At 43.9% G+C, this 14,239-nt stretch overlaps 1 protein-coding gene across 1 annotated transcript in view; it reads right to left on the reverse strand.

Moving 5' to 3' along the window:
- LOC145404801 (uncharacterized) overlaps positions 1-14,239 on the reverse strand; it is a 98,855-nt gene that overhangs the window by 30,546 nt on the left and 54,070 nt on the right. The window contains exons 4-5 of the mRNA XM_080276304.1: positions 8,830-8,939; positions 2,880-3,037 (exon numbers count right to left, since the gene is read on the reverse strand). Coding sequence (XP_080132430.1) covers positions 2,880-3,037; positions 8,830-8,939 — 268 coding nt within the window. The remainder of the gene's footprint in view (positions 1-2,879; positions 3,038-8,829; positions 8,940-14,239) is intronic.

Below are 14,239 nucleotides of genomic sequence, written 5' to 3' on the forward strand. Positions count from 1 at the left end.
AAAAAGTAAGTTCTAAACAATCCTGTAAAAACAGGAAATAGAATTGCTTTGCCAAAGTACGCTGAGTATCTTCCCTGAGGTCTATGTTTAGACTCAACTCTTTGGCTCGACGTTTCCTATTAACATCTGGAACTCAATGACCACGTGATCACTTTTTCCCAAAGGACAGAGATATTCCAATGATTCTATTACATCAGGTTCTTTGGTTGAACAGTAAATCTAACCTTGCTGGTGAACGTGTAAACAAACTCACCTCGAAACCATGTCTCTTCAAAATGAAATTGATGACCCACTGCGCCATCACATTATTCATTATTATATTTAATAACATAGTACCCCAGAATCCCTCGCCGCCTCCCGAAAGTACCATTCCTCCCAGTTCACCTCTTTACAATTAAAGTCACCCACCAGGAAATTATATTATTGCAAGTACAGTTTCTCAATTATTTTTTGCAAGTAGCTAGCCATATCTGACAACATCTCATGGTATTCAGAGCAGTCATCCTTCCATGCTCTCAGTGTTTGAAGCTGTGCAAAGCTACACTACCGCCATATCTCTCTTAACATTCTCTCCAGTTTCTGAAATTTCATATACTGTATATCACTTCAGCCCTGCCTTCTCCCATTTCCACAGGGTGGATCAAAAAACATTTATGTTGTTCTTCACTGCTATCATCAAAACTCCTCCTCCCTTTTTTCTTTTCTGTCTTTTCTCCACAGTTTGTATTTACCATCTCCCAAATGAACATCAATATCTGGTACTCTTAATTTGGTCTCTAAAAACAAGATCACAATGACATCAGGTTCATGTTGAGCTCTCAAGAAATCATTAATTTCGATCCTTGTCGATATGAGGAACCATCAACATTAGTATATATCACCTTCAAATTATTTTTGACATTATTAATACCCTCTTCTCTCCTACTCTCTGTCCGTACCACTTCCTCAACTTCTGATCTTTCACAACCATCCCCCTAGTTTCCTTCACTTCTATTTCCTTAAATACCATTTCCCTTACTTTCATATCCAATACTCTCCAGAGAAAAAAGTATTACGTTCTTCCTCTGTCCTCTTATCATTTTTTTCCTTTACTTCTTCCTTTAATGATTTTAAAGCTTCTCTTTCTTCTTCATTCAGATCTTTTCTTATTATAATATTTTCCATGCCTCTTTGCTTAATTTCCAGGTCACTTTAAGTATCTCATTTATTACACTTTCTGATGTAAATGACTTGACTCTCATTGGTCTTGTTTCCCCCTTTCTTATAAGGCCCTATGCCTTACTCAATTTTTACCCACTTGTTTCCTTCAGGGTCAATCTTGGAGAAGAGACTAATATTCCTCTCACCATGTTCGAGTCTCTCTCGAGTCTTGCAGAACCTAACCTTTTCTTCCTCTTCCCTGTTTCCAAATACTATCACACATCTGTTCCTTTCTACAGTTTCTCTCACTATTTTCTCTTTTTCTTCAGTATTTTCACTACATTTTCTTCCATTTCTTTCTTGTTCATTTCCCTTTCTTCCTGGATGATCTCTCTTAAGCTGACCACTTCTTTCTGTTCTTCCTCTACGTGTGCCCACTTTGCCTTGGAAGAGTTCTTCTAGTACATTACTCACCTTCTCCGTTTTAAATTAGTACTCTCTTCAAGTTTCCTCCTCAGTTCAACATTTTTGGGCTTCAAATTCTTAATCTCTTCATTGGCTGTTTCGTTGGACTGGATTAGACTCTGTATGGTGGTTTCCGTATTTCCTGACACATCCTTTATCACTAGATTCTCTACTTTTTTTTCGAGTTCACTAATCCTCATAATTAATGTTTTCACCAGGTCCATGACATTAGTATTAGCATCAAATCCTTGAAATTCCATCCCCTCATTGTTTACATTTTAAACAGCCATCTTTACAAAACGTACCTGTCATGTACCTAAACAGCTGTTACCAAAAATCCACAAACATACATGTATACTATTCACAACAAATCTTTAGAGGACAAGATTTAAATGCTGGTAGTCTACCAACTTTTAAATTTAAAGAAAGACCCTAGGAGACAGGACAGACAAAATTCCTGAATCTACTCAAGGTTAGGAGCGATGCCTTGGACGTGTGTGATGGTGTGGTGTGAGTGACTGTGGTGTGGGTGATATTGTGGATGATGGTGTGGTATGGGTGATATTGTGGATGATGGTGTGGAGTGAGTGATGGTGTTGTGTGGGTGATGGTGATGGTATGGATGATGGTGTAGTGTGGGTGTTGGTATGGATGATGGTGTGGGTGATGGTGTGGTGTGGGTGAAGGCTTAGTATGAGTAATGGTGTGGGGTGATGATGTGTTGTGGGTGATGGTCTGGGTAATGTAATCTGGGTGATGCTGTGGGTGATGGTGTTTTCTGGGTGATGATGTAGGCAATAGTGTGGTGTGAATGAAAGTGTGGTGTAAATGATAGTGTGGTGTAGGTGATAATGTGGTGTAGGTGATGGTGTGGGGTGACAGTGTGGTGTAGGTGATGGTGTTGAGTGACAGTGTGATGATGGTGTAGGTGATGGTGTGGGTGATGATGTGGTGTGGGTGATGGTAATGGGTGATAATGTAGTGTGGGTGATGGTGTGGGGTGACGGTGTTGGCGATGGTGTGGGGTGACGGTGTTGGCGATGGTGTGGGGTGACAGTGTGGGTGATGGTGTGGGGTGATGGTGTTGGTTGATGGTGTGGGCTGATGGTGTGGGTGATGGTGTGGGCTGATGGTGTGGGTGATGGTGTGGGATGATGGTGTGAATGATGGTGTGGATGATGGTGTGGGCTGATGGTGTGGGTGATGGTGTGGGCTGATGGTGTGGATGATGGTGTGGGCTGATGGTGTGGGTGATGGTGTAGGTAATGTCTCACCTCCAAGATATACGGCAATGCCAACAATACCCAGCACAGCCAGGATGACCAACAACACAGCACACCCAAACACCACTCGACACAAACTGCGACTGAAGTGGCGGCGGTAGGACTCCTCTGAACTGGTTGTGGATCTGCTGGAACCCCACAGACTATAACTGAGAAGGACGAAGAAGGTTGATGTTAATGCCAGCTGGGCAAATGAGTGTTATCAAAAAAGACAATTAAGTTTTGCTATGTCTTTATCTCCCCCTAGAACACAAACTGCAATAGTCAGTGTTACATCCAGGTTCTCAACTGTAATGCTGGGTGAACAGGGACTAATGAGAAACATGCTGAGTCCATCAGTCTGACCAGCCGAAGAACTGAACTGAGTCTTCCATTTGCAAGGTGGACTTCTCAGCTACTCGCTCCTCCTTGTAACTATGGGTACAGAAACAAACCTTGATGGTAGAAGTTAATGATACTGGTTTACTTCTGAAGTTATACAGTAAAAGGGGGGAACTTGCATGGTAAGTTTGCTTGTGAGGTGGGGCCAGGATTCCAGAGGTCTGAATGGCAAGTGAATGAGTGTAGCCCATTTAAATGGACAGACTTTGATCAGTTCTCACTTTACAATTTTTTTCCCTTGTTCTCTGGACACTACCTCACCTCCTTCATATAGAAGGAGAAAGAGGCCTGGATGATGATAATAATGATGATGATTTCTATAAGCAAGAAATCAATGCTGTGAATGGACTGTTCTTGTTGTTGTTATTGTTGATACCCCAGGTTTATCTGAACACGGCTCAATTGGACTGCACAAAAATCGGCCACACTAACCAGGTGCGCCCAGAGATGTTTTGATGAGCGACACTGAGGAACTGTCCGTGCTGTGCAAATGAGGTGTATGAAGGGAGAATATGGCATGTTGTGGCATGAGAGACTTCTTTACAGTGAGAACAATGAGATTTGTTTAAGAGCAGTATTTCACTTCCTAATTAAATACTTTGGCCGTACACTGACACACACACACACACACACACACACACACACACACACACTGTGTGTGTGTGTGTGTGTGTGTGTGTGTGTGTGTGTGTGTGTGTGTGTGTGTGTGTGTGTTGTTTAAGATTAGTACAAATTAGACATGGCTAGAAGGGATTTCATCAGTACTATGCACCGTAGCACTGAGAACACACACACACACACACACACACACACACACACACACACACACACACACACACACACACACTCCCTGGTGCAGTGGTAACGTTCTCGCTTGCCAACTGGTGGACGGGAGTTCGCGCCTCGCTCAGGTTGCGAAAAGTTTCACTGACGAAGTGGGTGGTTACTGTCCCCTTTGAGCAAGGGGACGGGTGTGTGCGTGTGTGAAGGTCATAGCCTTGCCCTTAGATCGGACTATATGAGCTCTCAGCTCCCTTCCGGGAGGGTAAAAGCTGACAATCACGACCATCAAGTGATCCTGACCGACCCGGTGAATTACACACACACATACACACACACACACAGTGTGTGTGTGTGTGTGTGTGTGTGTGCACTACACTCCTCAACACCACCATAAGGCGAAGACCCCATGATTCTAAACTGTACAGTGTGTGAATAAGTGAGTAAATGAGTAACACAGTGAGGGACATACAATGTATTTGGCCGTCTTGGCGGGTGAAAGAAAGAAAATGTGGTGGTATCAATGAAAAAAAACATTCTATTGAAGGGAGAGAAATATTTGTAAATCAGCAAAACAAGGTAATGGCGGGTTGAGAAATTTTTATGTCAGCGAAACCCAATAACGGTTGTCGAAGGGAGAGTGAGGGAGGTACTGGAGCGAGGCAGAGGGTTAAGGGCGGAGCGGGGGGTTAAGGGCAGGCCAGAGGAGATTCCATACCACCAATTCTTAATATACACGTTGGCCAGTAAATAGCGCTCCACTAGAAACTCACGTGGCAGTATCTTTTGTGCTGCAAGGATGGCTCAGTTAGTGTGAGCGTGGTGGTGACATCTTGTGTAGGAAATGAATTAATGATGCAGAGCTGATATTACTAACAATGACTAAGGCATCCCCCCAACACACGAAAAATCGCCCGGTGAAAGGCCCACATATTATGTGGGCCACCCTGTATATCTATATTTAAGAGTGACAATAATCACATGTAAATTATAAGGGACTGACTAGATGAGTGTGAGTGAGGTGGAGGGGGTGAGGAGGAGGACTGATTACACTAAAAAGATCGTGGCAGCGTAATAACAGAGGTCATTGCTGGAACCAAAAATGGAATTCTCGAACAGATTTACATTGGACTCCCTCACGTAACTAAGATTTTTTTTTTTTTTAGATGAGCTGGAGACAAGGGAAGTTGTGCACTCTCCTTTCCTTGTCCTTTAATAATAATAATAATAATAATAGTAATAATAATTATAGTTATAATAATAATAATAATAATAATAATAATAATAATAAAAACAACAATTTGCCTCTCGTGGTGAAGATTTGGTTTTGTTGGCGGACTAAGAAACATGTGAAGACTTTGCACACTCCTTTCCTTGTCCTTCCTGGGAAAACGAATCTCAGTTACGAGAGGGAATTTATCCTGTGTTCTTGTGAATCTGGGGGAAGGGGGTTAAGGGCACTGCTGAGGAGGAAGGGGAGAGGGGTAAAGAGAAGGGAGAGAGGTTGGGGAGAGAAAGCGGAAGGAGAAGGGAAGAGGTACAGGGGAGAGGACGAAGTAAAGGGAGGAGGGAGGGTGATGAGGAAAGGCAGAGGGAAGGGGGTGGGGGGTCAAGTGAGGGCGAGGGAAAGCAGAAGGAAAATATTAGTTAGTTGATTACTTCATGTTCCTCTTCACCCCAGACTGTTCATATCTATGGTGGTATTATAGGTGGAAGAGAAGGTTTTGTGAAACCTGTTCCTTACCCAGACCAAGTCTACATTTGTATTTATTATTCTTGCTTCTGTTATTGTTTTTTTTTTTTCTTCAACTTAGGAAGGCCGTCTAGTAGTGCAAGGATTAATGGATGATATTTCCACCACGAAATGTTCAACACACACAGACAACTTAAAAGGCAAGCACTTACGCCACCCTACCCCTTTACGCACAGGAATCTGTGGAACTTCCGGACCATCCATACACTCACTGTATTCATCCCCTTCACTAAACTATTATCATTATTAATATTCTTATTATTATTATTTGTAAGAGACAATGATTAGAGGAAGGAAAAACAAAGGAAATAAAAAATATATATTATTACTGCTATCATTGTTATTGTGAGTACGTTTAAGTACTTGGGTAGTGTGATGAGTAAGGATGGAGGTTTGGAGGGTGAAGTGCTTGAAAGGGTACAGCAGGGAAGAAAGGTTGCTGGTTCTTTGAAAGCAGTGATAAGAAACAGGGAAGTGAGCATGGAAGTGAAAAAGTTACTACATGACAGTATTGTGATACCAACTCTAACGTACGGAAGTGAAGCTTGGACGTTGTTGGAAGGACACAAGTCAAGAGTGAGAGCAGTGGAAATGAGTTATTTAAGAGGAGCCTGTGGAGTCACATGGAGAGACAGACTGACGAATGCGGATATAAAGGAGCGTTGTGGTGTTGATGTGGATGTGATAGGACGCGTTATGAGGAACACACTGAAGTGGTTTGGCCATGTGGAGAGGATGGAGGGTGAAAGACTGACGAAGAGAGTGTATGTGAGTGAGGTGGAGGGGGAAAGAGGGAGGGGGAGGCCGAGGATGAGATGGAGGGATGGGGTGGAGAGGTATATGAGAGAGGGGGGTGTGAGTTGGAAGCAGGGCAGTGAAATGGCGGGGGACAGGGCGACTTGGAGGCGATTTGTTTGTGGCCACCCCAAACGGGATTGAGGCGTCTGGCAATAGATAGACAGATAGACAGATTGTTATTGTTGGTGTTGTATTTTTATGCTAACCTGTATCTTGAATGCTGGGTAAAAATAATAGGTTACCAGCAGAATAAAATGCTGGTCATGAAGATGTGCTATGGTAATCATATAGAGGCGTAGCACCGTCCTTTTTCTGTCAATGAGGTACACAGAGAACGAAAGTCTGGGCCAAGTTAGAATCAAACAGCTGTAGGTACCAGTAGTATAGATATTATAAACAACTTTAAAAAGAAAACTCCGTATACTTAAATAATTACATATATCCTCCTCCTCCTTCTCATCATCATCATTACCATCATCATTATTAGCCTGTTTCAGACCACTGCAGGACAACCAGTTCCATCTTTCCTGACAATTAGTTCTCAGTCTGTTTTCTCAAATCCAAACAAACCTTCGAATCTCGTCTCGCCTTGTCCCCTGCCTGCCTCCTCCCATTCCATCTCTGGGCTGCCACTCAGTTACCTTGGTTGTCCTTCTGTCACCCGTTCTACGAACGTGATCGCCCTTCCCATTTATTCTTTTTTATTGTAATGATTATATTCTCTATTTTCGTCTGTTTCACTAATCCTGCCCACATCCATTTATGCTTTTTGAATGTATTGATTATATCCTCCATTTTCGTCTGTTTCATCATCTAGGAAGCTCCTTTCATCTCTCCATGTGATGATGATGATGACCATCATCATCATCATCATCATCCAGACCTTTCCCACCTTAGGATGAGGTGAGATAGGGTCCAGAGAGCCAGAGAAAACCTGTCAGAATGAGACAGAATGAGAACGTGATAATCAAAGTAATTAATGACGTAATGCAGATGCACCTGACCAATGCTACTTCCTGCAGTGCTCATAATTACCCTAACCTTACATAAACAACACAGTGCCTCAGCCAAATTGCATAAAGTGGTCTGAAATGCTCACAACGACCTTCCCTCACCACCACACGACAAGTACATATGTATGGGTAACCGTTACGAGGTTAACACTGACCACAGACAGAGAAATGGCTCCTTACCACCACCACAACCATCACAGTACCTCGCTGCCATCACCACCACCACCACCATCACAGTACCTAGCTGCCACCACCACCACCATCACAGTACCTCGCTGCCACCACCATCATCATAGTACCCGGGTACCTAGCTGCCACCACCATCACAGTACCTCGCTGCCACCACAATCATTACTGTACCTAGCTGCCACCACCACCACCATCACAGTACCTCGCTGCCACCACAATCATCACAGTACCTAGCTGCCACCACCACCACCATCACAGTACCTCGCTGCCACCACAATCATTACTGTACCTAGCTGCCACCACCACCACCATCACAGTACCTCGCTGCCACCACCCCCACCATCATCTCCATACTCCCTTGCTACCATCACTATCACCATCAACACATTCCTTTACCAGCCACGCCACCACTACATCCCCTAACCAGCACCACCAGCACCACTACTACACTCCCTCGTTACCACCAGCACCACCACCACCACATCAGCAGTAGCACCACCACCACTATCACCATACTCCCTCACCACCACACTCCCTCACTCCCACCACACTCACTCGCTACCACCACCACTACTCCCACACTCACTAGCTACTACTACCACCACCACCATCACACTTCCTTGCTATCACTACCACCACCACCATCAAACTCCCTCGTTGCCGCAACTACTACTCCCACCACCACCACTACACCCCCCTAATCACCACCACCACCATCGGCACCATACTTCTTCGTCACCCCTGAAACAATTCACTCCGATTACACAGGTCTAATTCTACTACCGCTGTCTTCAAACGATTTTATTTGGTTTAGGTGATACTTTACTGACAGCCTCCGGGATACCTGACTCAGAATGTTACCTGGTTACCGCCATACAGTTTAATTCCGCAAAGGGAAATCCCCCTATAATCTCATTTCTAATCACCTGGATATGACGTGGCAGTTTTGTTGAGTGTGCTAAGATGACCAAGAATGATAATTATGATGGACAGATGAACAGGGTGGATGAGACGAGATAAGTGTTACCTGAGCGGTGTTGAGCCTGGCCGTGAGACATAACCATAAGGTGTGAAGTCCGTAGTTGCGCCCCCACTGGTGCCCCGCAGGAAGCTGACACCATCACCACCACCACCATCCTGTACAAGACACAAACACTGTTGGCATCGATGTACAGTATGGGTGTACAGTATGCACACTCATTACTTACCAAGTTTTACTACACTCAACTTACAGTACTCGTATGTATCGATATGACCATTCAAGCCCCCCAAATCCTGACTCCACACACGCATAAACATAATAGTAATGTGTTATACAGTGGTACAAGACAGCAGGCATAGTTAACTGCTCAACTATCGATCTGTTTACATTCCATTCAGACTTCAGGTCATCCTCCTTTCGGGACGGAGAAATCTTTGCTGTTCACGTGGACAAATCAAAGGCCTTTCTTTCGTAAATGGCACTCCAACAGAAACTCACATGTATTTTATGTGCTGCGGGGATGACTCAGTCTGTTGGTGTGGGCGTGGAAGTGGCAGTGGGAGTAGGAAATGAATAAATGATGCAGGACAGACACTGATAAACCTGAATGACCCGTCCCCACACCACACGAGAAATTATTCTACGGTCTGGAAGAGGAGCGTTATATCTGGACCACCCTTTCCTACTGCTCTCTTGCATTCTCTACCTTGCCACCTGTGTCTACTGTCTCCCCTTCCCCTCACCCCCCCATCGCCCACTCTCGCCTTCAGCCCTGAGAGGCGAAGGAATTCATGAATGGAGGAGGCGTGGTGATACTGGAGGGAGGGGAGGGTAACGGTTGGATATAGTGAAGAGGACGAAGATTAGGGAAGAAAAGAGCGCGCGCGCACACACACACACACACACACACACACACACACACACACACACACACACACACACACACACACACACACACACACACACACACACACACAATAACAACAGTCTAGATCCGCCAATGGCACTGACAACAGGGGAAAGGTGTGATGAGGGAAGGGACTGGTGAAGGTTGACAATTACCAGCCTAGCAGCGTTTAACATGGCTAGTACTGCTGGACTCACCGCAAACCTCACCTCACCTTCCTACTATTCTCACGGCCGTAGGTGGTATAGAAGGCTTCGTAGCTCCTGTTCCTTAGCGATTTGCTTAGCATAATTATTACAGCTTAGCATTATTCTGTATATTATTTATATCGTTTTGACATCGTGAAATGGTGTTCTGCAATCTCAAGGGCACGCAGAATAGCACTCTTCCAATCCTCTCATCCTCTTCTCTCCTCGTCGTTTCCATTCACCATCTGTCTCAAACTCTCTTAGTGCTTAAATTCTCTATCACCATAGCCTTGTAATTTTCTCGCTCTACGTTTACTTTTCTTTATTTAACATTTCTCCTCACTTAAGGAAAAAAAAAAATCAATTTTACCAGTGGCTTATCCAAACGCAGAACAACCTCGGAAATTTTACCTTGCAAGGATCAAGGAAACATGAAAAAAATACTTCTGTTAATGCAAACATTGCCAAAATGCAGGTAAATGGTTTCTGCAACAAGGTGAAGACTCTGCGTAGAACCTGATTCCACGTTCAAACATCATCATCACCATCGTATTTCTAACGTCAATGGACTAAAATCATAACTGCAGGGAATTAATTTCAGTATCCATAAATTACCAGGCCCCTAATTTTCTCGATGTGACTAAAATAATCGCTCACTCACTTTCGTGCAATCGACGCAAATAAAAGTAACTTGAACGCACATTAATACCCATTAATACCCAGGACCGGATTCAGCACTTTGGAAAGGGAGGGGATTTATTTCACAGATCTAGGTGAATAACGTTCTTTTATTATAAGCAATCAATGATCAGACTTAAATGGAAGGGGGGGGGAGGTAGGGTCCCCATGCCCCCTAAACCGTGCCTGTTATCTAGTCTCCTTTAATGTAACATTCCATTCAATAAGGTTATACTGTAGAACGTTTGATATAAGATGAGGAATTTTAACCCATGGAATCCGATGGCTTTTTTTTTTTTTTTTTTTTATTCCTGATACTCCCCCAACAATTCCAATCAGCCTCAGACAGACCTCATGTAGTGAAGGGGTTAATGAAGGATATACCGATAGTTGACTCTCCATTTCGAAACCTCTCCAAAGCGAAATAAAATCATCTAGTAGTAGCAATAAAAAAAACATCATCAGAGTGGACTGATGTCAAGGAAAAAAAATGCCGAAGATGCTTTATTTATTTATTTATTTTTTTTTTTAACTGAGACTAAATATTGTTGGCAAATTGTGGGCAGAGGATTAAACATTTTAAACATTTTTCAGAACAGTAGTTCACAACCCCAGGGAGTTTTGTCAACGTGTGCTTGATAATCAGTGAAGTGTAATTTATAACTTCAGTTTCGCTAAAAATATGCTCTTACGTTTTCCGCTACATTGTTCTTCATTTATCTAGTCCATTCTATGCTTTAAAAAGAACCTAAAACACACACACACACACACACACACACACACACACACACACACACACACACACACACACACACACACAAAATAGCCTTCTTGCTTTGATATCCTTATCTTCAGCTCAAACAATTAGATATAATCATAATCCTCTGTGACAACCTCGAAAGGATCACTAAGTCAGTTGCTGTTGGCTTCCCTTTGTACTTTTTTTAATTTATTTTTTCCTTAGTGTTTGTGTTTGAAGTAAGGAGAGGAGAGGGAAGACGGAGAGGGCTGGAAGAAAGTGGGAGGGAGGGAGTGCGAGAGAGATGAGAAGGGGAGGGAGGTGGAGAAGGAAGTGTTGGAAGGAAGGAGGAGGCTATTAAGTTTCATTCTTTGAATACGATTTTATATATGAACGGAACGAGTCATTTTCAAAAGTTAATAAAGGGGGAAACCCCGGGATTGGGACCTAAGAGTTTCGCGACTATGTACCGATACGTGGGGGGCGGTACCCTATGTGCCCTTCCAGCAACACCCTACCCGATGCAACACTGGATCTCACTGGTGTGTGTGTGTGTGTGTGTGTGTGTGTGTGTGTGTGTGTGTGTGTGTGTGTATGCGGGTAAGGGGATGGGTCTGTTATGATGTGGCAGGGGTAAACCAGTTCTGCTGTCGGGCCCTGCTGCGGATGTCACTGATTGCATTGCGCAGCTGACCCTTGTGCGGTGTGGTGCGGTGAGGATCTGTTCGTTCTTCCCTTTGGGGCTAAGATGCGAATGAATGTGTTTGAATGGATGAGTAAATGGGGAGTGTGTCGTCCTGTCTCGGCTACCTCCCTTTCCTTGGGGGAAGCAGCCTAGGTATATATATATATATATATATATATATATATATATATATATATATTATATATATATATATATATATACATACATATATATATATATATATATATATATATATATATATATATATATATATATATATGCAAGAAAGAAGGAACCAAAGGCCAGGAGTCCGCAAACCGTTCCTTCCAAGGAAAAAAAACAAAACAAAAGGGAGCCAAATTCAAGATCCGTTCATTTCGAGATCCCTGGACACACTGCGTGTGAAAGATTGGAGATCAAAGTAGGAAATATATATATATATATATATATATATATATATATATATATATATATATATATATATATATATATATATATATATATATATATATATATATATATATATATATATATATATATATATATATATATATATATATATATATATATATATATATATATATATATATATATATATATATATATATATATATATATATATATATATATATATATATATATATATATATATATATATATATATATATTTTACTGTATATATGAGAGAGAGAGAGAGAGAGAGAGAGAGAGAGAGAGAGAGAGAGAGAGAGAGAGATTGTGAAACTTACCTATAGGATGTGAGCCGAATAACGGGGAAGGAGAAAAGGGAGACCATGGGAGGAAGAAATGCATGAGGCGGGATTTGAGAAGGAGGGAAGGGTCATGGATACGAGGAGGTGGGTAGGGAAGGAGGGAGGAGGGGAGAGACGGGAGGGAGGGGTCAGGGAGGTCCTGAAAGGGTGGTAGGGTGAGGGAGAAACTCGAGAGGGAGGGAACGAGAGAGGGCAGAGGGCGAGGGAGGAGTGGGCGAGTGAGAGGTCAGGGAGACACAGAGAGAGGGAGGGAGAGGAGAGCAAGGGGTCAGGGAGGTGTTGGAGGGGGGGGGAGTTGAAAGAGGGAGGGGGAGAAATAGGAGTGTGAGAGGTCAGGGAGACGTGAGAAGAGAGAGAGGGAGAGGAGAGTATGAGGGAAGGAAGGAAGGCAAGGGGTCAGGAAGGTGCTGAGAGGGAGAGGTAAAAAACTGATGGAGGAACTAGGGAGGGAGAGTACAGATGCTGTTACACAGACAAGGGAGACTCTGTGGCTCCGATTTAGTGTTGGTCTCACATTTGGAGGACGCTCTGAGTGCTGGGTTCGAGCCCCACCGACTGCCACTAAGTTTGTGGCGTGGACTCTCACAAGCTAACGCTTTGTCCGGAACAATCTGTCTGTGCCTTGTATCTGTGCTACCCTCTTCCACGATACCACTGTCTACTACCACTGTCTTCTGTCTCACCGCCTGTGCCTTGTATCTCTCCTATCCTCAGTTTAATCCCCTATGTTTTTACCCTCTTACACAGACAAGTCCTTGATACAACACACGCTAGTGGAAGGAGGGAATGCTTAGGATACAGAAAGCATCCTGGCCCACTATGTTCCATGTTTAGCCTGTATACATACACCGGCAACAACCGTCGACAGGCCAGTACCCGACGCTGACCATAGGATTAACATCCCGTTCCCTGAGACCCAGCAATCCTCTTACGTTCCACACACCTTCATATGTCACCATTCCACCGCTAATACCCACCGTACATACTGAATACACGCGCGGGCTGTCTCACTGACGACTGGTTTGATGGCATTAACGAGGGTGTTTTTGTGACAGGTCGGTGTTTTTGTGACGATACACGAAAAACAGGCAGCAGGAAAAAATAGAAAAGGTGAGAAGCAGGAACTGATGGAGAGGAAAAACAGGGTAAGGCACAGAAACAAGATTATAAGAAAGGTATGAGGGAGAGGTCAGGGAGGGGGGGAGGGGAGGGGAGGGGAGGGGAGGGGAGGGAGGGGAGGGGAGGGGAGGGAGGGAGAGAGGAGTCAGGGAGGTGGGGAGGAGAAGGAGAATAAGGGAGGGGGAGGGAGGGGAGAGAGGGAGGGAGGAATGGGAGTGTGAGAGGTCAGGGAGACGCTAAGGGAGGGAGGGAGAGGAAAGAGAGGGGTCAGGGAGATGCTGAGAAGTAATTGGGTGAGAGGGGAGGGAAGAATAAGGGAAGGGGGGGAGGGAGGGAGAGGGCGAGGGAGGAATGAGAGTGAAAGGT

Source organism: Coenobita brevimanus, chromosome 7, assembly GCF_032717465.1.
Source record: "Coenobita brevimanus isolate Jiangsu-jjx chromosome 7, ASM3271746v2, whole genome shotgun sequence".
NCBI classification, from domain to species: Eukaryota; Metazoa; Arthropoda; class Malacostraca; order Decapoda; family Coenobitidae; genus Coenobita; species Coenobita brevimanus.